Source organism: Astatotilapia calliptera, chromosome 5, assembly GCF_964374335.1.
Source record: "Astatotilapia calliptera chromosome 5, fAstCal68.1, whole genome shotgun sequence".
NCBI lineage: Eukaryota > Metazoa > Chordata > Actinopteri > Cichliformes > Cichlidae > Astatotilapia > Astatotilapia calliptera.
The window spans coordinates 29,202,873-29,229,559 of record NC_137426.1 but is presented as its reverse complement, the minus strand read 5'-3'; the positions used below and the strand labels follow the sequence as shown (position 1 = coordinate 29,229,559).

Genomic DNA, 26,687 nt, shown 5'->3' with positions numbered 1-26,687 from the left:
CTCCACAATGCTAAATGGCTGGGAGTCCTCCATCACCATGCTAACCAGGTCTTCATCTATTTGAGATTGTTCTCCTGAGGAAAGACAACAACAAAAAAGCACAAATATAAATATCACACACATAACTTATTACACTTGTATAATATTGTTATATAATTTAGTAACATTACGGCATGCTATATTATCATGGCATTTGATGGCTCACCTGGTCTTGCTCCACAATCGGTGTTCCTCTTATTCTCATGCAAAGCTCTGTAGTGCCTAAGCATGGATGAGGTGTTGTTGTTATATCCCAGCCCCCTGGCACATAGCAAACACTTCACCTTGTACAAAAGTAAAGCCGCTTAACATAAATTGTATTGCACCACCAGTATTATGAAAATACATCTTCTGTAGAAATTTACATACCTTGTTGGGAGGAATAAAATCAAAATGTTCCCACACAGGGGAGGACATCCTCCTCTTCTTAGCTGGCTCCATTCTCTTCTGACTTTCTCTCCTCACTCTCATAAACCTCCAAACTGTCTCCAAACTGTCTCCAAACTCTCACTAACCGCAACTCTCCATCAAACACCTACATTTTGAATGAAGTCTGAGGGGTTTATATCGCTGTCATAGCTCGCGGCAAAGTTCGAACCACTTCATGAACCAGTCACGTGGTAAAGCCGGGCAGCGAGGCTTCGGACGTCATCATTTTCAGCTCCTCCCATAAATCAAGCAAGCCTCGATACGCTCATCGCAGAAACGCCCCCTCAATTACTCGACACAAGCTTTGAAGCCTCGATACAGAATGTCACATCACTACTTTTGAGTTCATGTTCCGCCTCTGAGTGTCTGCACATTGGGTCCTCCTACTACCACTTCTGCCTGTACACAGCCTTCACATAACAGAAGATCGCGACCAGAACATGGACCCCGCAGACTCATTTTCCTCGGAGTTCAACGCCGAGATGATGCGGATGGTGAGTCTGCTCGACCGCATTGCCCAGTCACAGGATTTACGGACTATGGCAGTCGGGCTAAGCGCAGTAGATGCCATCATTCGGCATAACCCTCAGCTTTCTCAGTTTGCTAAGGACACTAAGTTGGATGGCACCATTACTGCCTGGAGAGAGCAAGTCAGGGTTGGTGAGCTTGCTCTCTCACTCACTAAATCTTCCCCATCGCTGCTTCAGCAAGACACACACTCTCCACCTGCCTCTATGCTGCCACGGACTTCCTCTCCTTCCGGGACCTTGTTCACCTGTCCATTCACCTCTTTCCTGGCAGCTATGTGGTCGGAAGATCAGGAGGAGGTCTCCATTTCTTCACCGGTTCCTGTTTCCTTGTCCCGAAGGAAACGGCACCACCGCCACTCCTCTCCCCAGTCATCTGTTCTGCAACCTGGTCCTGCTGGAGGGTCCGAGGAGCCCGTCCGGCCTTCATCTGTTGTTCCCGCTGGGGGTTCTGGAGAACCGCACCAGCCTTTGTTTGCCTCTGCTGGAGGGTCCGAGGGGCCCGCCCAGCCTTCTGCCTCTGCTGGAGGGTCCGAGGGGCCTGTCCAGCCTTCTGTTCCTGCTGGGGGTTCTGGAGAGCTGCACCAGCCTTTGTTCGTCTCCGCTGGAGGGTCCGAGGGGCCCGTCCAGCAACCTGCCTCCGCTGCAGTGCCATCACCTGCGGCTCCCACGCTGTCGCCTGCAGCGCCACCACCTGCGGCTCACGCCGTCGCCTCCCACAGCCTCAGCTACAGCTACAGCTTTAGCTTCGCCTGGTCCAGCCTCAGCTACAGCTTCAGCTTTGCCTGGTCCTGCCTCGCCTGGTCCTGCCTCGCCCTGTCCGGCCTGCACGTCCTCGACCTGTCCGACCTGTCCAGCCTGCACGTCCTCGCCCTGTCCGGCCACCTTCCAGGCCGTTGGCTAGACATTGTCGTTGTTGCGGCCGGCCTCCGGACCTGCCCCGCCGTCGCCGTCCGCACGGTCGGCCCCCTGAACTGTTCGGGCTCCTGTGCTGTTGGCCCCCGGGCCGGCCCCCTGAACCGTTCTGTTTTGGACTCTGTTTTCTTGGGTTCCAGTGTGTTTCTGTTGTTGTTGTTGTTGTTGTTGGGTTTTTTGTTGTTGTTGTTTTGGACTCGTTTTGTTTTTTGGCCCTCTTGGTGCTCTTGTTTTGGTTTGTTTCGATGTGCTCGTTCAAGCCCAAAACACACTAGATTTTTACATTTTCGTTTTTAACATTATGCATCAGCATTGTTTTGGGAAATATTGATTAGATAGTAATAAAATGTTGGCATGTTTACGATGCCTGTTTCACATTTTCATTGCCCAGTTATAGCTCCTACTCTTACCAGTAGCTGAGATTACAGTTATAAAGAGAACTGATTTCATCTTATTGGTGCTGCCCTCAACAACAGTCCCAGTTTCTCATGTACCCCGTTGGGAAAATTAATTGTCCAGCCCTGTTTTGAAAGTGTCTAAGTTAAATACATTTTCCAGTAAATAGGAGGAAACACGAACAGTGTTTGAAACCATGAAAAAGGGACACATATTGACCAATCTTGAGCACATCTTTAATGACTGTTTTGCACATATTTTAATACAAGGAAACACTGAGACAGTCTCCAAGTACTTGACACTGTTGAGATTATTATGTATGCAGCACTATGAATGAAAGCTGTCTTGTGTTGGTTGCTGGTTATTGGTGCTGTAAGTGCCTGCGGATTTGAATATTTATTTAAAAGAATTGCATTTTGATGATTTCAGCAGCTGGTACGGCCGTGTGGCCTCTTCTTAACCAGATTTAAAAAGGCCGGAAACAATGTAGTCTCTCACATGTCCGTCAATGAGGCCAGTCCCATTATTGTGAATGAACCAGCACGGAACATTTTCCCCGTTCTTCACATCGTTCCTGAAATCCCTCTGCCAGCCTCTGTTGACAGAGAGAGATGTTTCATTTAGAAGATTCACACTGCGAGAGCACAAACACAGCAACAACACATTTAAAATTCATTTTGCATGCAAACACTTCCAGACTGAAGTCTTTAGTGTACCTGGTTACATTGAGCTCCTGTCCTTTCACATACATGGTGGCATCTGGTTTCTCTGGGACTTTTCCTGGATGCAAGTGTGCCACCTCATAGTTAATCCCATGATAGAACTGACCTGGAGGATGGTAAACCATTTAAATTATAAAAATATTTGAATTTGGACCCTTTCCAACACTGGTAATTGTAAATTATACCTAAATAATTTGAGTTTTGCTGTATTTGTTTTACTGATGCAAGAGATTAGTGGTCCTATATTGTTGTTAAATATTATTTATTAATAATTGCATTAACATAGAACATGGAAACATCTTCAAAATCATCAGTGATAAACCACAAATTTAGAGAAGAAATGTGTCATGTTGTACCTAGCAGGCCATGAACACCAGGGGACAGGAGGTGACTGTCCAGGGTGTAGAAACCCAAGTAGTCCCGGTGGTATGGGTGCTTCTTCCACACTTTGTGAAGCAAAATCACAAACTTAACTGAATCTCTTAGTGTTACAGTTAGGCTGCGATCCTTGGTCACAAGAAGATCCACACTGTAGGAGAAAGAATAAAAATCAATCATAAGAGCTTGAAAAGAAGGCAGTCTGACTTCTTTCAGTTTCATGGAAATGTTTCATCTCACATCTAAGAAACGTCTTTGATTCAAAAACCAAAAGGTGGAGAGTCCCAGGTATTTAAACCACAGTGAGGGTTGTGCCTTAGGAGGTGATCATTGGCTCATGATTAATCATGCAGAAAATCACATGAGCCAAAGTGTGAAAAAAAGCAGTGGATCATTACCACCAGACCTTTTGAGAGAAACCACTGTGAGACCTTGCCTCACCTGTCATGTGGCATACTCGTAAGACTCCCTGGATGATGGAGAAACTATGTAGACCTTTTTTTTTTTTTTTTGCTGTGACTTTAACAATGTAATCACTCACTTGGATCCTTTAATGGAGGCTGCGTCAGACCAAAGCAGTTTGACCCATTTGCCATCCTGGAACAGCGAGATGTCCTCAGTGCTCACCTCTAGCCTGACCCCAAGGGTCTGGTGGACAATGCCAAAACGCCAAAAATAGGTGTTTATTTTCCCATCAGGGGGAGTTTTCTTGTCTCCAATAATCTCACCATTCACCAAAATACCTGGAGACAGTGGGATCCAGTCAGTCACATGATATCTGGACTTTCTGGCACATATTGCATAACTCATGTATGAACTGAGGAAAAAAATATCAGTACAAGTTTTCGATCTATAAAATTATACATGAAGAAAAACAACGACGACACTAAGACTGCATTTCCTAAGTCTTAAGACAGCTGTGTACACGGGGCTGACCTGAATTTGAGTCTCTGACCAGGTTGAAAATGGTTCCTGGTTTGTCGTTGATGTTGAAACACAAAGCATCACCTCGGTCTGGTAGCTCTATCATGAAGTGAGGATCTCCATCCACTGCAGGGGCCCCAGAATAGTGTGACAGGAATAAATACATATTGCAGAAAAACACACAAGCAACATGAAGGTCATGACGTTCCACCCATGAAAAGTCCACACTCATGGGTGGAACCACGTCCATATACTTCATTTTAGTTCCAGCTACATAATCTTAAGTGTTGTTGTCAGTGTTTTGAAACACTGATACTGTTTTCAAAGAAAATCTGTCCATCACAGGCTCTATATTAAAGATGGAGATAGTTTCTGGATCCAAAAAGAGAAGCAAATATGGAGATGTCTTAAATCTGCTGTCATTCTTATGGCCAGCAGGGGGAGGCTTGTCAGGGTTTCAAAAAAAAAAATTATATTTATCAATATCTTTGGGAAATGGCACACGGTTTCAGTGATCTATTTCCTGACTAATTTATAAACATGGGGTTCATTTTGTAAACTGTCCCCATTAGAATAAAAAGGAATTCAAAAGCAGCATATTAAGAAAGGACTACAAGTGAGCCTTTCCTTACTCAGAGCCAAAAAGATTGCTCTCCTTAATGTTTCATCTGCATCTATCCATTTTAACCAGAGTCTAAACATGTCTTTTCATTCAAAGAAATGGCATCTTTCTGGCATACTATTGAAAACATGCCAACAAAGCTAAAATTTAGATGAAGCCAAAATTAGTCATTATCTGAGAGCAATGAAGAGCATTTCCACACATCTTTGGACCAGTTAGTGCAGAAGGACTTGAAATAATAATTAGCAATAATTTAAAGTGGCACCAAATTTAAAGTGGAGCAGTCACCAAGTCCTATGTTTGTGAAAGATGCCATGGCATTTTATCTAGTTAACTGTGCCTCTTAATGCAGATCTGTAAATATCAGCAAAGTAAGACGTCATGGCTGGAGCACAATCTATCCTATCTGAACTGTATATGATGTACTTACCAAAATATGTGGGTGCTGGCTGGTAATGCCGTGGATACGACTGCGCAGGTATATAATTATATGCTTTGAACAGGGAGAATAAAATTCAAATCAACACGAATACAACAAATTGACTTTGTCCCATAAATCTTTTTTGTGATTTATCGTTACAAAAACAATCACTTACTCATTTTTTCAGCCTGCTGTCTTTGCTCTGTGAGAAAAAACAGACAGATAACAGTTTTAAACTGGAGCTCCAGCTTCTGCTTTTATACTTCACTAAAGAGGAATAATATGTGGAAAATGTAAACTCAGTCACCAGTTCTCTTCATGAATGAGCTGCAGCCATGCTTTGCTTTTGTGGTAAAGCTTGACTGCAGCCATTTCAAAGTGACACTTGACAAACACACACAACCACACACACACAACCACACACGCACACGCACACACACACACACACCTCTCCGATTCATCAGTCAATATAGTTTTTGTCTCTTTAAGAAAAGCCAGTCCAGTGTTTTACATTTTTAAACTCTGTTTTCTCCAGGTACCTTCAGTCAGCTTGTCAGCAATAAGAGGGCTGCTTGTCGAGTCTTCGGTTTCGGGCTTGGTAACAACCATGGATGTGAGAGGGGTGACAAAGCTGTACTGCAGGGACATATCCAGGGCCTTGGCTGTTGTGTTGGCTTTCTCATCTGGTGTACCGCTCTTGCTGCCAGAAGGAAAATATATGTATTACTACAGGGAAATCTATAAAAGAACATCAAATGATTAAAATGAGCGTCCTGGTAAAAGAACAAGTGTCATCAAAGACTATATATCATACCATATTTCTTATGAGAACAATGTGCCTTAGCAGCCAAACTGAACTGATTTAAACTGACCTCTTGTCCAGTAACTGCTGGATAGTGAGGTAGGCCCACAACCGCTCGGTAAAATCTCCAAAGATGTACTCCTCGTCTGGGTAAAAAACATCCCAGTCTGCGGCACTCACTTGACCCTGGACTCTGAAGTCTTCTTCGAGCTTCAGGAGAAACAAAAGATAAAATCCATATGAACCAGAGTAAAACAAATAAATATAGGCTATGTCTACTCAATGTCTCAATGTTTCTGCCATTTTTTGTGTTTTTCTTTTTTTCCTCACCCCCTGTCCAACCACTTCCACCAGGAAGTTGTCAAGGTCGTTGTCCATTAAATGACCAGCCACAACAATCTCTGTGCCATTAAACAAGTAGCTAAAGTGGCTGGTGGTCAGAGAATCCACTGCATTGTCAGGATAGTGCATGTCCACCTCTAAAAGTAGAGGGCTGGCCACTTCATCGTAGAAACCCTGAAATAAATACACACACTTTATCACATTTGCATGTTCCAATTTTCTATCGTAAACTCAGCATGAAATAGTGACGGCATGTAATTCATAGGAATATGGCATAACTGCAGTGCTTTAAATGAAAATCTAAGAAATCATGACAATGTCTGTCTGGCTCCTGAAATCAAACCCACAGAAGAGGGCCCTGAAAACTGAAGGGTTTGCCTCCCACTCTTCTTTTAAATAACCTGGGAACCACAAGTAAGAGAGCGAAGTGCTCTGTTCAGGTGCTACATTACTTTGTTTTGGTGGTCTTTAAGAGAAGGTGGGATCTGAGTATTTAACACCTTGTATATGAAGATTGAATTTGATTTGGGATGTAACAGGAAGCCAATAAAGAAAAGCCAGTATGGGAGAAATACTTACTGGCTTTTAGTCAGTACTCTCACTGCACCATTTTGGATCAACTGAAGGCTTTTAGTGAGTTTTTTTAGAAGTTAGAAATGCATGAACTAGTTTTTCAACATCATTCTGAAACAGGATGTTTGTAATTTCAGAGATATTGCGAAGATGCAAGAAAACAGTCCTGCATATTTGTTGATTATGCACATTTAAGGACATATCTTGGTTAAAAACAACTATGGCTTTAGGGTTTTTTTTTTCTGCAGCCGAAGTAATTAGTGTGTATTATCTGGCTTCACTGATAGATAAAGCTGGATATCATCTGCATAGAAATGAAAATGAAATGTACACTATGCCTTCTTGTTTTACTGCCTAAGGGAACCATGTATAATATAAACAGAAATGGTCCGAGCACAGAACCCTGCGGAACTCCATAACGAATCTTTGTGAAGAGGATTCCCCATTTACATGAACAAATTAGAGTCTATTAGATAGAATTTATTTAAAACGGTTACACTGCAGTACATTTGACACCTAAAGCATACTCTAATCGCATCTTTTAAGAGCAAAAAACTCTTTTTCCAGGCTCAATGAAGAACTTCTAATTAGTGAGAAACCATGTTCTTCTCCTCTTGAGTAAGGTATGCATTTGTGAGTTATAATAGGGTGTGAGGTACTTCTGATTTGAGGCTATTTTCAGGGAAGCAGTCAGTGGCAGGTTTTGATTTGGGTGACTTGGGCTGTTGACCAGGGCGGTATCGTGGTTGGGACGGCATCATGGCATCTGCAAAAAAAAGTTGCTTGCACCCATCCTGCCTTGACATCATGCCAGCACATTTTGGAGATTGCATAGGCACATGTCTATTTGCGAGGAGTAAGGGTGCCCTCCATTTATGAGGTGCCTGCTCCTTGCTGCACAGGGAGGAGAGGGGTGGAATGGCAGAGTACTCTCTGGCTGGCTAATGCGGCACCTAAAACCAGCTTGCAAAATAAAACTAAATTGAAAACCAAACAAATCAGGGCTGTCAACGTTAACGCCCTCATCACGATTAACACATTTAAAATTTTTAACGCAATTAATCCATCTGGAGCGCAGAATGACTCAAAATCGCTGGCATGTCTCTGTCAACGCATTTCGGTAGTTTGTCCAAGTTTATGTTGTAGGGTTGGGTGTTGATACTGGAGTGCAAAATTACTGATGGAAGATGGAAAAGAAAAGTTCAAAGCCATCAGGTCCTCAGCTTAGAAAAAAAAGAGAAAAGAAGAGAGAAACGAGCAAAAGATACAGGCAAGCAGATGTGTCTTTGGATAATAGCAGGTATTATGTATGACATGTATCCTGAAACAAGATAGCATTCATTAGTAGGGATTGGGACAACTTCTGTTTACCTTTCTTAGCCACTTGGCTATGATCGTAAGCAGTAGGCAGACAGTAGACACTGATGTGGTTTATTGACTCTTTTGGACTGTTTTCAGCACAATATTAATTAGCCATTAATTGGAAGAGCTGTAATGTTGATTTGTCTGCTATTCTCAATGCATGACGAATTATAATGACTGCTTGTTAGCCATTTGCATAGTCTCTCTCTCTCTCACTATATAAAATATTTATCTTGTTAATTTCAGTACGTTTCCATCATCAGTTTTCACAATAAGATATGTTAATGTATAATCCTTAATATGTTTTGTGTGTGTGTGTGTGTGTGTGTGTGTGTGTGTGTGTGTGTGTGTGTGTGTGTGTCAGGGGGTGGCAGAGGGAGTGTTTGCCCAGAGCACCAAACAGGCTAGGACTGCCCCAGGGAGCAGTGATGGTAATAATGCCATTAAAATGGTAAATGGCCTGTATTTATATAGCGCTTTACTAGTCCCTAAGGACCCCAAAGCGCTTTACATATCCAGTCATCCACCCATTCACACACACATTCACACACTGGTGATGGCAAGTAATGGTGTTACTTTTTTCAGCAATTAGTAATCTAACTAATTACTATTTCTGTCATTACAATGTCGTTACTGTTACTAAGAAGAAAATGCAGTGCAGACGCCTTACTATTTTTCAACACACAGAAGAAGGCTGAAGCTATGGTGGCCCTGAGAGGCCAAATGGACTGCAACTTCAGAAAACACTTGCAAAAAGAAAAATGCTGCCAAAAGAAAAATGCTGCAAAAAGAAAAACACTTGCAAAAAGAAAAACACTTGCAAAAAGAAAAATGCTGCAAAAAGAAAAACGCTGCAAAAAGAAAAATGCTGCAAAAAGAAAATCGCTGCAAAAAGAAAAACACTTGCAAAAAGAAAAATGCTGCAAAAAGAAAAACACTTGCAAAAAGAAAAACACTTGCAAAAAGAAAAATGCTGCAAAAAGAAAAACGCTGCAAAAAGAAAAATGCTGCAAAAAGAAAAACACTTGCAAAAAGAAAAACACTTGCAAAAAGAAAAATGCTGCAAAAAGAAAAACGATGCAAAAAGAAAAATGCTGCAAAAAGAAAAATGCTGCAAAAAGAAAAACGATGCAAAAAGAAAAATGCTGCAAAAAGAAAAATGCTGCAAAAAGAAAATCGCTGCAAAAAGAAAATCGCTGCAAAAAGAAAAATGCTGCAAAAAGAAAAATGCTGCAAAAAGAAAAACACTGCAAAAAGAAAAACACCTGCAAAAGCACACAAGACACAACGGAAATGTTTCTGGGGAGACAATAACCCGACAGACCAGTTGCACGAACCAAAACATGCTAACAAGTGCACTGGGACTGGGAGACACTTCAAAGAAGTGGAAGCGGGGCGGCCAAAGAGTAAGCTTTTGTAGGTTTTGCTTATAATAACCAGTCCGCTGTAACTGTATGCCAGGCGTTTATTATCAGCCAACATGAACGTCCGTACACTCGTTTTTAGGAAGTACACATAACATCTAGAGAGAACCACAGCGACACCTGCTGGAACTCTCCGTAACGGCAGCAACAGGAGGCAGTATGGACAAACATAACATTGCTGTTATCTACATCCCTCTTTTCAGTTTTTTTTTCTTCTTCTTAATTTTGCACTTTTCAGGCAAACCCAAATCAAACAACACCACCGTGATGGAAGAACTTATCAGGTTATGGATTACACAACAAAATGAGGCTTCAAATATCAAATGAAATTCACAGTAATCATTGTCATAACTGCGACAAATATGCAACAACATAACACGAGATAAAACACATTTCAAAACAGAAAATACAGCACCGGTGTGCTTTTAATCCACGTATTTACTATTCGGTTTAGACACTCTACCAGATCTGGTTCGGTACAAGTTGTCATCAGAGCGTACTTGGCATTTTGTAGGTGTTATCACCTGTTCTGACTGTTTTGTGCCATGTTGTGGTGGGTTGAGTTGAACTGTTTCATGTTTGTTGGTTTGTGTTTCATTAGGTTCAGTTTCATCCGCTCGTCGAGATGAGTCCAGTTCATCTTGTGTTGTAGCGAGCTTTTCGGGTTGAGGCTCGCTCACAGGCAGAAGATGTTGTCTGTTGCGCCTGTATTCTTTTCCACCCGACTCAACGACATATGAGCGAGGTTCAGCACATACTTTACTTACAACTCCAATCTTGTCATGTCCTCTCTGTGTTTGTAATCTCACCACCTCGTTTGGTGTTAATGGACTGAGCAGCTTGCTGGACTTGTCGTAGTGCTGTTTTTGAGTTTTACGCTTTTTTGTGAGTTGAGTTTTGATAGTGGTTGTCACTTTTGCTGTTGGTGTTAGCAGTTTTTTGCACACAGGAAGGGTTGACCGCGTTCGTCTTGATAGCAGCCTCTGTGCTGGTGAGCCAAGAATGTTGTCTCGTGGCGTGTTGCGTAGATGTAACAGGTTCAAATAGAAATCAGTTCCATCTCTTTTTGATGTTTCAAGGAGTCTTTTAGCACTCCGGACAGCTCTTTCACTGAGTCCATTTGACTGAGGGAACTCAGGGCTGCTTGTGACGTGTATGAACTCCCAGTGTGTGGCAAACTCACGAAAGGTCTGGCTGGTAAACTGGGTGCCATTGTCTGAGTACAGTTTCTGTGGTATCCCATGTACTGAGAAGTGGTGTTTGAGTTTGTTAATGACTGAGGCCGATGTTAGGTTTTCAAGTTTATCTATTTCAAACCATCCAGAATATGAATCCACGAGCACAAGGTAGTGGCGATTGTCCCATTCGAATAAGTCTGTGGCTGTGATGGACCAGGGAAGATCAGGAATTTGGTGTAGTTTCAGGGGTTGTTTTTGTTGGTGAGGCTTTAGACTGTTGCAAATGCTGCATGATTTGACTTTGTTCTCAATGTCAGAGTTTATTGTCAGCCAGAATACGCTGTCCCTTGCTCTCCTTTTTGTAGACTCCATGCCTGGATGTCCCTTGTGTAGTTCCTGCAGATAGGTTTCATGTAGTGATGCTGGAACGATGGCTCTGTTGCCTTTCATAATGACATTGTTGTCGATGATTAGTTCATCGTGGTAGCTGAAGAATGGTTTTATTTCTATAGGCACACTACTTGCTTGTTTTGGCCACCCCTGCTGGATGTAGCGAGCAAGTGTCTGTAGGGTAGCGTCCTTCGAGGTGTGTTCGGTGAGCTCTTGTAGGCGTTTTGGTGAGATGAGCTGAAGTGACATTACCTCAAAGTCGCGCCCCTCTTCCTTTAGAGGTTGCTCATCCAGCGTTGGTGTGCGAGAGAGTGTGTCTGCGATGTAAAGGTGTTTGCCTTTCTTGTACACCAGAGTCAAGTTGAACTTTTGTAATCGTAGCATCATGCGCTGTAGCCGTGCCGGGACTGTGTGGAAAGGTTTGTTTTGGATTGTGACCAAAGGCTGATGGTCAGTTTCAATCACCACTGGCTTTCCGTAGATGTAGTCGTAAAACCTGTAACATGCGAACACTACAGCTAGTAACTCCTTCTCTATCTGAGCGTACCATCTCTCCGTTGGAGTTAAAGTTCTTGATGCATATGCCACAGGTTTGTCGTCCTGAAGGCATGCAGCCCCCAGACCATGCTGGGAAGCGTCACATGTGAGAGTCACTGGCTTGTGCATGTCATAGTATTGAAGTACTGGTGGGCTAGTGAGGCATGCTTTAAGTTTGTTGAAAGCATCCTGCTGATGTTGAGTCCAGCTCCACACCACATCCTTGTGAAGCAACTGACGAAGTGGTGCCGACAGTTCACTTAAGTTTGGGATGAACTTGCCCAGGTAGTTGATCATTCCCAGGAAACGTTGGAGAGACGTCTTGTCCTGTGGTGGTGGCATTTCATTGATCGCGGAGATTTTAGTTGGATCTGCTTTTAGTCCTTCGTCAGTGAATATGTGTCCCACGTAGCTCACTTCTTTAAGTCTGAACTTGCACTTTTTTGGATTCAGTTTGAGTTTTACTTGTCTGGCTCGCTCCAGAACCTTTTTTAAATTTTTGTCATGCTCCTCTATTCCTTTGCCTCCCACTATGATGTCATCCACTATCACTGCGCATGGATATCCCATGAATATTTGTTCCATGGCTCTCTGGAAGACTTCAGAAGCGGTGTTGATGCCAAAGGGCATCCTCAGGAATTTGAATCTGCCGAAAGGTGTTGCAAACGTAGTGAGAAGAGATGAGGCAGGATCTAGTTTGATTTGCCAGAAGGAGCTCTTTGCATCCAGAACTGAGAAGATGGTTGCTCCCGACATCTGAGCAGCTACTTCCTCCACAGTTCGCATGGGATGGTGAGGTCGCATTAGTGCCTTGTTCAGATCCCTTGGATCAATGCAGATACGAACATCATCTGTATTCTTTTTGTGTGTTGCGACCATGTTAGATACCCATTCCGTGGGCTCCTCCACTGGTTCAATTACTCCCAGGGCCTGCATTCTTTGAAGTTCCTCTTTAACTCTTTTCTGCATAGGAACAGGAACGCGTCTTGGAGGGTTGACGACAGGTGACACGTTTGGAGTGAGTTTCATTGAGTAAGTTATAGGTAAGTCACCGACTTCATCTTTAAACAGGTCTGTGTATTCATGAAACACTTTCTGCGCTAGTGTCTCATCCTGATCTGTGTCAACTTGGTAGACTTCCTTGCTGAAACTAACCAGTTTCATTCGCACGCTGTCCTTTAATCCGATGATGGGTTGCACATCGTGTTTTACAACTTGGAATTGCAGGTCATATAACTGTCCAGCTAGCTTGCACTTGAGAGTAACTGTGCCTGTGGTCTTGATCTTCGTGCCTCCGAAAGCAACAAGATTTACCTGTTTTTGTGACTTGAATAGGGTTTCGTTGTTGCCGATCTTTCTGTAAGTGTCTAGTGAGATTACGTTACATTTTGCCCCAGTGTCTACTTTTAGTTTGAGGGCCTTATCAGAAACTTTGACTGTGCAGTATCCTTCTTTGTTGTGATTGTTCTCACCCTCCATTGTTAGGTGCTCAATGCAAAATGTCTCATCACTGTCTGGGTCAGCATCCTCTGAAATTTGGTTCACTTGTTTGCCTCTGTGATGTGGTTTTGCTGATCTGCATTGTTTTTTGTAATGATTGTATTTTTTGCAGACGTGACACTGTTGTCCGAAAGCAGGACATTGCTCCCTTTTGGCTGGATGCGAACCACCACAGTTTCTGCAATTTTGAATGTTCGTTAGAGGTTTATTTATTTTCCTTTTGAACTTGCCATGTTTAATCTGTACAGTGTCCACACTAGCAGATGTAATATGCTTTGGTGTAGAGATGGACCGATCCGATATTACGTATCGGTATCGGTCCGATACTGACCTAAATTACTGGATCGGATATCGGAGAAAAATAAAAAATGTAATCCGATCCATTAAATATCACGAAAGCACCTCACAAAACTTGCAACACGCCGTAACTCACCTCAGAACGTTAGCACGTCGGAGCAGTATGCATCACGTGATAGAGCGGCTGTGGCATGCGGGACCTGTCGGTGGTCTGGATAGCATGTGGAGCTTCGCTAGCAACCCGGCATTTCATCTCCGACAAAGTTATCCCGAGAGAGGTGGTCTGGATAGCATGTGGAGCTTCGCTAGCAACCCGGCATTTCATCTCCGACAAAGTTATCCCGAGAGAAGTAAAGCAAGTGTGTAAGTCCATCTCTGAATGTTTGTAAAGCATTCCTGCGTTAAGCTTAACAAGCGACTGCCTCTTCTGGCTGCTACTTCAATCATGAAACTGCTTAATGATCAGCTGATCGGCTTTTCTGTCGCGAGTCCGTGTCTCTGGTTTGTTTTTGGCCCACTTTGCACCAGAAAGAGGAAACCAGCGGCTGAACAACAGCAGCACATTTAAGCTTGATCAGCTGTTGTTAGAATTTATTTATTATTACTTTCTACCCAGGATCTTTTTCTACGTAGCTGACGGCTGGTAACTGTGCAGGGGCGGATCTAGCAAAGTTTAGCCAGGGGGGCCGATAGGGCATTAACAGGGAAAAGGGGGCACAAAGACATACTTTTCTTTCTTATTCTCATTTAAAATGTCGAGCTTTTAATAAATAATTATCCGAATCTTACACCCAAAGTTTTAATTTGATGTAAAATGAATAGAAGTCAATTACTGTATATAGTGACTATTAAGTCTAATATATATACCCTAGTAAGCTATAGTACTTTTTACTTTGGGAAGGTACCATCTGTGCAGTCTGCAATTTTGTTGAAGAAAGATGTTGAATCTATTTAATATTTCTTGAAAAATAATTTATTTCTGTGCATTTTTTTTCACACTGCATCAAATTAAGGTTGATTACGTTGATTAAGCATCATGAGGTGGAGCGTGAGGGGTGGTTCCCTATTTTTTATTTATTTTTGTTGTTGCTGGGAGTTGGAACCCTATTAGTTAGGTTGCTTACTATTTACGCTAAGTACTCTTTAAAATACCAGAATAGGGAGGATGGTGTAGGTTTAAGTTTATTAGATTGATCAGTATTGCTGAACTATGAAATTTTTTTTTTTTTGCATAGGGGTATAACAGAATAGCTTTAGTGTAGTTGTTTTAAACTTGAGTATGAACTTATACAAAATGCAGCAAGATATTTAAAAAAAAAAAACAGTTTTGTTGATTAAAAAACACTATATCGGATTCATATCGGTATCGGCAGATATCCAAATTTATGATATCGGTATCGGTATCGGACATAAAAAAGTGGTATCGTGCCATCTCTACTTTGGTGTAGAGAGGGCTTTGCTATGTTGATCTGTGAGCTCGCTTATTTGGCATATACGCACCGCCTTGGCAAGAGTGAGTTCCGTCTCTTTAAGAAGGGAACGTCTGACGCTGTCACTGGTTATACCACATACTAATCTGTCTCTGATTAACTCGTCTTGTAGTGCACCAAAGCTGCAGGTTCTGGCCATGTTCTTTAACGTGCTCACGTATGCTTCAATGGTTTCACCGGGTTTCTGTTGTCTTTTGTTAAAGTTATGCCTCTCCATTATGACATTGGTCTCTGGGTTGCAGATTTCCCTGAACTTTCTCTTTAGGCATGCGGGGTCTTCCCTCGATTCCGCGGCGACTTCTACTATGCCTTCAGCTGATATGACTGCGGGGGCATACGTGAATGATCGCTCTCTTTCAATGGCCTCTGGTCCCGCCAGATTGAGGAGTATATAGGCCTTAGTCTTAGCATTTTTGTCACTGTGGGCAGCGGCGATAAAGATGTCATATTCGCGCTCGAACTTACACCAGTTTTCAGCGACGTTGCCGTCAAAGATGAGAGGATCTGGGCGCCGGAATCCGTCCGCCATGTTGTGCGGTGATTGCTTTTTTCGTCGTCCTTACCGGCTCCGCTTTTCTTCTTGGACTGTGCAGGCTTTCTAATATATCCCACTTCTGACACCATGTAGGTTTTGCTTATAATAACCAGTCCGCTGTAACTGTATGCCAGGCGTTTATTATCAGCCAACATGAACGTCCGTACACTCGTTTTTAGGAAGTACACATAACATCTAGAGAGAACCACAGCGACACCTGCTGAAACTCTCCGTAACGGCAGCAACGGGAGGCAGTATGGACAAACATAACATTGCTGTTATCTACAGCTTTCAAAAGTTAGTTCTGAATATTATGTCACTTATTTATGTGCAAATGTTTAATAATGAAGAACATTAAAACATTACTGTTGGCCACATGCCGGCAAAGTTATGTGACATTAGCGATGTTTGTACTTTTAGCGTTTACTTTGTTTTAAAGCCTATACTTTATACGCCGTTCGATAGTTGACCTTAATCTTACAGAGAATCTGACGATTTTGTGGATAATTAAAGTCAGTCATATATCCACAAACACAACAAGCTGAAAGTCAGTGAATGCTGCTCAGTTTGCGGTCCTGAATATCACGGCACAAGCAGGATTCACTACACTGTTAATGTTAGCTATGTTATATTGCTGCCTCTGTTCGGTGGTGTCGAGCCAAACGGACTTTAACGTGTGTTTGAACGAGCTGACGGTTTACTCGTTAAGCTGAAAGATATATATATATATATATATATATATATATATATATATATAAACCAACACCCAGCACGCCCCTGCGGGCGGTTTATCCTTCAAGCTCGGGTCCTCTACCAGAGGCCTGGGAGCTTGAGGGTCCTGCGCAGTATCTTAGCTGTTCCCAGGACTGCGCTCTTCTGGACAGAGATCTCCGATGTTATTCCCGGGATCTGCTGGAGCCACTCGCCTAGCTTGGGAGTCACCGCACCTAGTGCTCCGATTACCACGGGGACCACCGTTACCTTCACCCTCCACATCCTCTCGAATTCTTCTCTGAGCCCTTGGTATTTCTCCAGCTTCTCGTGTTCCTTCTTCCTGATATTGCTGTCATTCGGAACCGCTACATCGATCACTACGGCCGTCTTCTTCTGTTTGTCTACCACCACTATGTCCGGTTGGTTAGCCACCACCATTTTGTCCGTCTGTATCTGGAAGTCCCACAGGATCTTAGCTCGGTCATTCTCCACCACCCTTGGGGGCATCTCCCATTTTGACCTCGGGACTTCCAGGTTATACTCGGCACAGATGTTCCTGTACACTATGCCGGCCACTTGGTTATGGCGTTCCATGTATGCCTTGCCTGCTAGCATCTTGCACCCTGCTGTTATGTGCTGGATTGTCTCTGGGGCATCTTTACACAGCCTGCACTTGGGGTCTTGCCTGGTGTGATAGACCCCAGCCTCCATGGATCTTGTACTCAGAGCTTGTTCTTGTGCTGCCATGATTAGTGCCTCTGTGCTGTCTTTCAGTCCAACTTTGTCCAGCCACTGGTAGGATTTCTGGATATCAGCCACCTCCTCTATCTGCCGGTGGTACATACCGTGCAGGGGCCTGTCCTTCCATGATGGTTCCTCGTCTCCCTCCTCTTTCTTGGGTTTCTGCTGCCTGAGGTATTCACTGAGCACTCGGTCAGTTGGGGCCATCTTCCCAATGTATTCTTGGATGTTCCTTGTCTCATCCTGGACTGTGGTGCTGACACTCACCAGTCCCCGGCCCCCTTCCTTCCGCTTAGCGTACAGCCTCAGGGTGCTGGACTTGGGGTGAAACCCTCCATGCATGGTAAGGAGCTTTCTTGTCTTTATGTCAGTGGCTTCTATCTCCTCCTTTGGCCAGCCTATTACCCCAGCAGGGTACCTGATCACGGGCAGGGCGTACGTGTTGATGGCCCGGATCTTGTTCTTACCATTCAGCTGACTCCTCAGGACTTGCCTGACCCTCTGCAGGTACTTGGTGGTTGCAGCTTTTCTAGCGGCCTCTTCATGTTTCCCATTCGCCTGCGGGATCCCCAGGTACTTGTAACTGTCCTCTATGTCTGCAATGTTGCCTTCTGGTAGTTCAATCCCCTCAGTTCTGACTACCTTCCCTCTCTTTGTTACCATCCGACTACACTTCTCCAGTCCGAACGACATTCCAATGTCATTGCTGTATAGCCTGGTAGTGTGGATCAGTGAATCGATGTCTCGTTCACTCTTGGCATACAGCTTGATGTCATCCATGTACAGGAGGTGGCTGACAACTGCTCCGTTCCGTAGTCGGTATCCGTAGCCAGTCTTGTTAATGATCTCACTGAGGGGGTTCAGGCCTATGCAGAACAGCAGTGGGGACAGAGCATCTCCTTGGTAGATCCCGCACTTGATGGTGACTTGTGCTATGGGCTTGGAGTTGGCCTCTAGTGTTGTACGCCACATCCCCATTGAGTTCCTGATGAAGGCTCTTAGGGCCCCATTGATCTTGTACAATTCTAGGCATTCCAGTATCCAGCTGTGGGGCATTGAGTCATAGGCCTTCTTGTAATCAATCCAGGCAGTGCACAGGTTGGTCAGTCTGGTCTTGCAGTCTCGGCTGACTGTTCTGTCTACCAGTAGCTGGTGTTTTGCGCCTCTGGTATTCTTGCCAATTCCTTTCTGTGTCCCGCTCATGTATTGACCCATGTGCCTGTTCATCTTAGCCGATATGATGCCTGACAGGAGCTTCCATGTAGTACTGAGGCAGGTTATTGGTCGGTAGTTGGAGGGGACCGGTCCCTTCTTGGGGTCCTTGGGGATCAGGACCATCCGACCTTCGGTTAGCCATTCCGGATGTCTCTCGTTAACTAGCAGCTGGTTCATTTGTGCTGCCAGACGCTCGTGGAGTGCAGTCAGCTTCTTTAGCCAATAGGCGTGAACCATGTCGGGCCCTGGTGCTGTCCAACTCTTCATACTGGAGACCCTTTCTTGGATATCTGCCACTGTGATGGTTACTGGACCCTGTTCAGGGAGGTCGCTGTGGTCTGCCCTCAGATCCACTAGCCACTGAGCATTGCCGTTATGGGTTGTGTCCTTCTCCCATATGCTCTTCCAGTATTGCTCCGTCTCCAGTAGGGCTGAACGATTATGGAAAATAATCTAATTGCGATTTTTTGCCCCAATATTGCGATTGCGATGCGATATGCGATTATTTTTTAAGGTCTTTGTCTTCTGTATTATTAAACAAAGACAAGCAATACATCATATAGTATGGCCAATACTATATTACATTAATTTTAAACTGTTCTTTCCTGGAAGACAGACCTCTGTTATGATGACATGAGGTGATGCATGAATTGATGACTGACATTTTTATTTAACTTCTTCAATCACAACAGTATATTTGAACATACACAATAGTTAATTTTTAGCTTACAAACATCTGAGCATAAAGTGCTGACAAGGAACCCTGGTGTAAACATTAAAATGAAAGTCAGTACAATGTGCAGATTGCAGAAATATACATAAAAAAAATCAGTGGCTTTACCACACTCAGTTTTTCGACATCTGTGAACTACTACAGTCATTCAATTAAAAAATAATATTAAATAAATAAAACTAATAAATAAAAAATACACACATCTTACTGATCTCTGCAGTCAGTAACATTACACATAAAGTGCAAACATAATAGCAATTGTATAAACACACACACAAACACGCCTTTCAAATTTAAAGGCGTGAAATTGGACGGTCTAGCCTTCTGATTAGCGTCACCGCTGTCTCGGTGGAGTTTAATAAACTCGGCCGTCTGCTTCTTGCTATCTAAAATATAACCAGACACTGGTGTAAATTCTCGACTGTCTCATACTTCTGTTTAATAAGTTTTCTGTTTGACGTTTAGTCAGCTGTGTGAAAACCAAGGAGGAACCCACCCGGGGGATTAATAAAGTTTTATTTTATCTAATCTAATAACTTTAATCTCAGCCAAACCGATTTACTCACGAACAAACAAAACACTGAAAAAAGCCCAACAATAACATTTTTAGGTTGTCTAAGTGACTTATATATTACGTTTAACCCGAGCAGCGAAACTCCGCGGTGATCTGAAAATGATGTGCCGGGAGTTGTGCCGTTCTCGGCCGCATCAGTAACCCTCGAGCTCCCGGCTAGCTGTCGAGCTGGTGGGTAGCAGACGCCTCTGAAAACGTCGAAGCACTTTTGCAAATATGGGATATCTTGATAAACCGAGCAGATATTTGATGTTTACACAACTACTTTCTCGCCTGAAAATATGTTAAAAGTTTATTTTGTGACCCTGAAAGATTAGTATGAGTAATTTTAAAACTTAGTAGCGGCCGCCATTGCTGGAAACTGGAGTTTGGCTGGGCCGCGCTATGAATTCTGGGATATGGTAGTAATTTGGACAGCCTTCGGCGCGTCGCTGTGACGTAATCGGTCTACAAATGCGGCCTCAGGAGGATGCAGCCCATGAATTTGGACATGTCCAGAGTATAATCGCAGCCTTTGCGGTTAGAAAATTGCACTTGATCATGTCGCGATATTATCGCAAATGCGATATATCGTTCAGCCCTAGTCTCCAGCCTTGGTGGTGCTGTTCTCTTATTATTATTGTTCCCTTGCCACTGAGAGTACACCTTTGCTGGTTCTGTGGAGAACAGCTGGTTTATTCTCCTGCCTTCTATCTCTCTGGTGTACCTCCTCAAGCGGCTGGCCAAGGCTGTGAGTCTTTGCTTGGCAGTTTCCAAGGCCTCAGGTATGGACAGCTTGCTGTATTTCTTATGCACCTTCTTTGTCGCACCTTTCTGCAACTCCGTTAGTTGGCTAACCTCCCTCCGTGCTACTTTGATCTTGCCCTCTAGCCTCCTTCTCCATGGAGAGTACTGCCCCTTGTGGCTGTTCAACTTGTAGCCAAGCATCTCACTGATCACTGCTGCCGTATTGTAGATCAGCTTGTTAGTGTCGGTAATCGTGGTTGTAGGTATTGTCCGTAGTGCTGCATTAACATCATCTAGCAGACCTTCTGAGGGTACTTCACGTAATCTTGGTAACCGGCTACGGGGGATCCAGGTTTCAAGCTTGGCCATGATCCTATTTTTCAGGTCAGTTCCTCTCGCACTCAACAATCCTTCTCCTATCGCACTTGGGGCTATGTACCCAATCTCGGGTGGGGGTGATGATATCTCCCCCCTGACCTGGCGTCCTGACTCCTCCTTGCCGTAGCATTTGTGTTGTACCTCGTCAATCTCTAGCTGTGAGAGCAGTCCCTTCTTTCGAATGTTGGAACACTGAGCTACTAGTTGTTTCGCCGTCATTGTGGATGTTGGGTATCGAAGAATCCATAGGTCCCTCATCCTATTCATGTAGCCCCTTCCGCCGGGGTTACTTGCGTAGTAGCATTCCAACAACGCCCTGTTTTCGTCTCTTGCCCACCGATGCCTTCTTGTTCCAGTAGCCCACTTTTCGTCAGGGTGCCCTGGTTCCTCCGGGCGACGTCTGAGCCGGCATGCCTTCATATTTATCTGTCTCGCTCATGTCTCACATCAATCACATGACCAATTTAAGATCACATAGAAACAAGATGCTATATACCATATAGCATCTTATATAATGCTATATAAATTGTGTTGATAGGCCAAGTAAAACCAGAGCCAGGATTAAAAAAATTCATAAAAGTCATGATAAAATAAAATATATGTGGTGTTTTCTCCAGAATACTATCGTTGCGTTTACTGTCTAAGGACAGCGCTTGCAAGCACTCTCTGCTTATGATTCCCCCCCCCCCCCCCCCCACCTATTGGTGGAAAAATGTACCATGTCGACCAATAAAAAAACTGGTATGGTCACATAGCATTTGGTTCTTTAGGGAGAGGGGGATGTTTTAGGAGTGAAGGCGGTGAGAGAACGAAAGAGAGAGAGAGAGCTTTGAGATGTGAGAGATTTGTGATGTTTAGCGTGTCTGGAGTGTGTAGTTAGTGTGTCGTGTAGTTAGTGTTTAGTGTTTAGTGTAGTCTCCAGGTGGAGTGATACATCTCCTGCTGTCATGCATTGATGTATCAGGCTTGTGAAGTGCTCCTTTATCTTATAGTGGATATGATTATTTTTTGGAGTGGCACAAATAATTTGTGCTGAAAAGAATGACACCAAACAAGGCAAGATAAATACTGTAGTTTTTAAAGGTGAACTGTAGAGGTAAAATAACAGCAATTATACTCTCGCCCCAAGGGGGTTAGACTTTTTTTTTTATTTACACAATAGTTACTTTTCCCAGTAATTAGTTACTTCTATAATATTGCAACTCAGTTACTAACTCAATTACTTTTTGAAGAAATAACTAGTAACTATAACTATTTACTTTTTGAAAGTAACTTGCCCAACACTGCAGGGGAGCCAGAGTATTCAGAGTCATATCCAGTGACAATCTATCAGATAATCAACCTCTGTGAGAGTTTAGGTAGCGGCTCTGCATTGTGTTGGCTAAGAGTCAGGCTTTCAAATGAATTCAAACTGTCTGTGTTGTTGTGGGCTGTTGTGGGCTGTATATATTATCTGAATGGGACAACTAAGGAGAGAGGGGGGTAGGGCAAAGTGCGCTGCAGGAGAGGAGAGGTGTTTGCGTAGATCTGTTTGTTTTCAGATGCAACACACTCAACCTTTTAATGAAGAAACAAATTCAAATATCACTCTGATAACACTGTTAGTGTTGTTATCAATATTATCAATATTTGGATCAGTCCACCCGACTCTAACTGGAAGACAATGGTCGCTGGTGTCTCTAGTTTCACGCATCTCAAAACAGTTGCCAATAACGAGAATATTTTCCTCACCACGTGAGGCAAAATAATTCACACTATGGTTGTTTGGTGAATGGGACAATATGGACTTCCTGCTTACTGTTACCCAGCTGGCCTGATTTATTGGCTACTCTGTACAAACCGCCCGGGGAGGCAGTTAACGATGGCTAAGCCCACATGGACTACAGGGCTCTGGCTAGCTGCAGGATTTTCAAGGGTCTGGAGCTGGGACTCCAACTCAGTGATTCTGGTTTCCAAAGCTACAAACAGGCTGCATTTATTCTAATTATAATTTGCAGGTGATTTAGCAGAAAGTATGCTTGGATAAAGCACACGAGGTTACACTGTGGAAGAAGTTATTATCTAAAGGTTTCTAAATAAGGGAGCTACACAGATTAGTGTGGAAGAGGAACTCGCACCTGGAGCTGAGCAGCAGCATCTGAAGCTTCAAAGATTCTGCGGGCCAGGCCTTTGTTTTGTTTGCTCATCACATCCAGGAAGGAATAATCCACATCATTTCCAAATCCAAGGCAGTACAGAGACATGTTTCCCCCAATAGCTGTACGCATATTCTCCTGGATCTTGCCAGTGTTGCTCTCTCCTACAAATGCATGCATGCAAAACATAAAGAAAAAAATGCTAAATGCAATGTAATGTTAAATGTTAAATGCTGAACAAACATAATCTAGCCTACGGTATGTTTGCACTCTACATACTTACCCTCATTTGGCATTCCATCAGTCAGTAATATAATCATATCAGCACTTCTATCTGGTAGCCTCTCCATCTGTCTGTCTTTGACCAGCATGTTTACAGCAGTCAACACTGCATCATTAATATTGGTTGCTAAAAGAAAAACACAATTCATGTTTTAAAATGCATAAACTATTAATGTTTTTGTGCTGTTAGGTGTTTGTTTTTTTGTTTTGTTTGCTTGGTTTTTGTATTTCTTACTTCCTCTGCTACTCATTCTTCTGATGTAATCCATGGCTTCAGTTATGTTTTCCTTTGTTGCTTTGGTAAGTGAATCCTTCCAGGTTTCAATAACAGAATCAAACAGGATGATGGCAAAGTGGTCGTCTTCATGGACTTGTTGAAGAATGGCCAGCATAGCTTCTCTTGTCTACAAAGAGTCAGAGGATGACGTGTGTCCACGTGAACTTTGACATATTAGAAGCACATCAGGGGTCAGAACAACTTCTTACCTGCTCCATCTTTCTTCCACTCATTGATCCACTTATATCAATTACAAAGACCACATTCTTTGGGAGTTTGGGTAATTCAGGAGCAAAGAAGTGCACAAAGTATCCATTTACAATCTGAAGAAGAGACAGATTCCAAAAAGTAATGAATTTTAAAACAATGGTGTAATAAATCACTTTTTCAATTTGATCTTATTCAGTACTTGAAGCTTTCACTGACCTGTATGTCCCCAAGGTTCTTCTCTCGCTTCACATCATAGCTGACAATAAAATCTCCATCAATAAGTGTTCCATCACAACCTGGACACTTCCTCTGCTGCTCCATGGTTGGTGAGAAGGAGATGTGTGCCTGAAAAGGGAATAATACATACACAATTATGATCCCAACTGAGATTCAACCATGCAATAAAGTGGGGTGCAGTATTTGGAAAGTTTATTATAGATGATCATCAATTGTATGAAGGTACCTTTCTGTCTGTGACAGTTTTCTCCACCAGAGGGAGCAGCTCATTCGAGAGGAAGGTTGCATGGGCGTCAACATAAGAAATGCCCTGAGGCTCATAGATGTTTGTCACAATCTGTTTCCACAAAGGCAAACATGGAGACAAGAGATCATTTCTAATGTAAATCAGGAAATCACCCTATGGGGGTTAAAATGTCTTGATGCATGCTCAATCATCCAGGTAAGGAAATCCCAAAAAGTTGATTTGTGGACTCTGTTCATGTGGATGTAACTGTTTTCAGTGCAAGAAACATTTTGTCACTCATCCAAGTCACTTCATCAGTCTCAGCTGACTGCATGTTTGTCCAACCTTATAAACAGTATCTGGCTGTAGTGCTTTCAGTGGGAGAAATGTTTTGTCAATCATCAAAATGTATCTTTGCACAATAACAAAACGTTTCTCCCACTGAAAGCACTACAGCCAGATACAAAGAATACATTTTTTGGGACACCCTAAGTAGGGAATCTAATCAAACATGGATTCACCTGAAAGTCCTGAACCAGTGTTTTGGGTTTGACTCTGGTCAAAAGCTCATATCGGCCCAGTTTCCTCTGAAGGAGCTCCTCATATGTCAGGACAAAGGTCACGTTGCTTTCAGCTGCAATATTGACAGAGACTGAAAACTTCTCCATCTTTCTTCCAGAAGCCCTGGAAATAACAACAACAAAAATGTCGCAGAGATATCTGACAGCTTCTCCAGTGAATTTACACGATCTGTGTTTCTTGTTCATTTGGACGACTCACTTGACGAGTCCAGCAGTCTGTCCAGAGGAAACAGCCTTCTCGTACTGTTTCTTAGCTTTCTCCTTCTCCTTCACCTCTCCAACATACACCTGACCCTCAATTTCCCTGTGGATGTGAAAGATGGAGATAGACATGAGGGATGTTAAAGCACATAAATTGACACCAAGATAGTGAGAAATTCAGCTTTGGAGCACAGTTGTGAAATGAAGGACTGGCCTATAAAAACTGTCAGAATGATTAGAGAGGAAACAGACTAACATGCTGAAGTTTGTGATGAAAGCAGTCTTGGGCAGCTCCACTTCAAAAAAGATTTCCTGTGACGAGTTTGCTTTGTTGAACGCCTTGGAGGTCATGACAGTGTGGGCAAAACGAGAGGTCACAGTGCAGTCCACTGTCACACTGTGCACCTCCACCTGAGACAGAGACAGAAGGAAATGTAGGAAGATAAAAATGGGTTTCTCTCTATGAATCAGATTTTTTAATCTGAATTAAAACTATTATCTCTCATCACCATTATCATCACCAGGAATATGAATGGATACATTTCTTACCATTACTTCATTTGTACTTCTTTTCTGTAAGAACAAAGGGCGATGGATTCACATTAAAAAATAATAAGGCTGCACTAAGCTCTTAATTTCCACTGCATGTTTATGTAGTTATTGGTTTACCAGCAGATATATCTTTAAAAATAGTGTGATCTGTGTTATGTTGAAGTTGAGCTGTTATGACGCAGTATCAGAAACTGAATTTTAGCAGTGATTAAAAACTAATGAGATGTTTTCACTAATACAAAGAGACTATGTGTGAATAGTTTTCCAAGTACCTGCAGTGATCTGGCAGCTCCTCTTCTTTCCTGAAATACACACACAGGATATTACGGAGATTACACGAAGTAAGTTTTAAGAAAAAGCTTACAAAAAACTCAGACACAGTTGGTGTTTAAGGGTTTTGGGTTAAAAAAAAAAAAAATCATAGAACTACTTTCTGAAGTCAGCGCTGTCAAAATCATGCCACAAAGTTATTTCAGTTTCATATCACAAAAGTGTTTGACGTTACCTGTATGGCTTCATCGTGCCTGGAGATGACCAGAGCTCCTGAGGCTGAGCTGCTCAGCCAGAGGCAGGCGCAGCCCCACAGCAGCAGCAGGCGAACACCCAACAGTCCAGACATGACCAAACTCTGACTGAACACTGGCTGACTTCAGTGCAGAGCAAAACTCTCAGTGTCCTGTGGGAGGGACACGTATCTGTGTGTTTTCCTATATTGGTCAGCTGCCCTGAGCTCAATGTCCAGGAGGCTGTGAGGTGGCTGTGAACCGCAAAGATAATATTTGCTAGTTTGTGGATGTTTGGGAGAGTGAATCCAATCGACACTTATTTAAACACTTAGCAAAGTGACAATAAAATCGACACCAACTGTTTCAAGAAAGTAATCCGAAAAAGTTGATTCTGTTCATCTGGACGTAACGTTTTCAGTGGGAGAAACGTTTCATCACTCATTCAAGTGACTTCTTCAGTCACAGCTGACTGCAGGTTTGTCCAGCCATATAAACAGTACCTTTACACAATGACTCAAACGAGGCCACTAAATGAACAATGGGCTGTGAGGTCAGTTCCTTGATTATTAATATGCAAATTGTCATGACCATTGATC

The 26,687-nt window shown here is 43.0% G+C and overlaps 1 protein-coding gene across 1 annotated transcript; it reads right to left on the bottom strand.

The window, feature by feature from the left end:
* Positions 1-2,520: 2,520 nt before the first annotated feature.
* Positions 2,521-26,597, bottom strand: LOC113022833 (inter-alpha-trypsin inhibitor heavy chain H3-like). The gene is made up of 22 exons (XM_026168695.2): positions 26,091-26,597; positions 25,858-25,887; positions 25,583-25,606; positions 25,290-25,444; positions 25,032-25,136; positions 24,773-24,935; positions 24,252-24,362; positions 24,005-24,133; positions 23,788-23,901; positions 23,537-23,705; positions 23,303-23,428; positions 23,002-23,183; positions 6,506-6,691; positions 6,246-6,385; positions 5,913-6,073; positions 5,549-5,575; positions 5,383-5,445; positions 4,343-4,456; positions 3,948-4,149; positions 3,385-3,557; positions 3,023-3,134; positions 2,521-2,901 (listed from the first exon to the last, which is right to left on the bottom strand). Exons 1-22 carry the CDS (start codon positions 26,202-26,204, stop codon positions 2,763-2,765), a joined length of 2,739 nt encoding a protein of 912 aa, XP_026024480.2. The 5' UTR covers positions 26,205-26,597; the 3' UTR covers positions 2,521-2,762.
* Between the last annotated feature and the right edge of the window lie 90 nt (positions 26,598-26,687).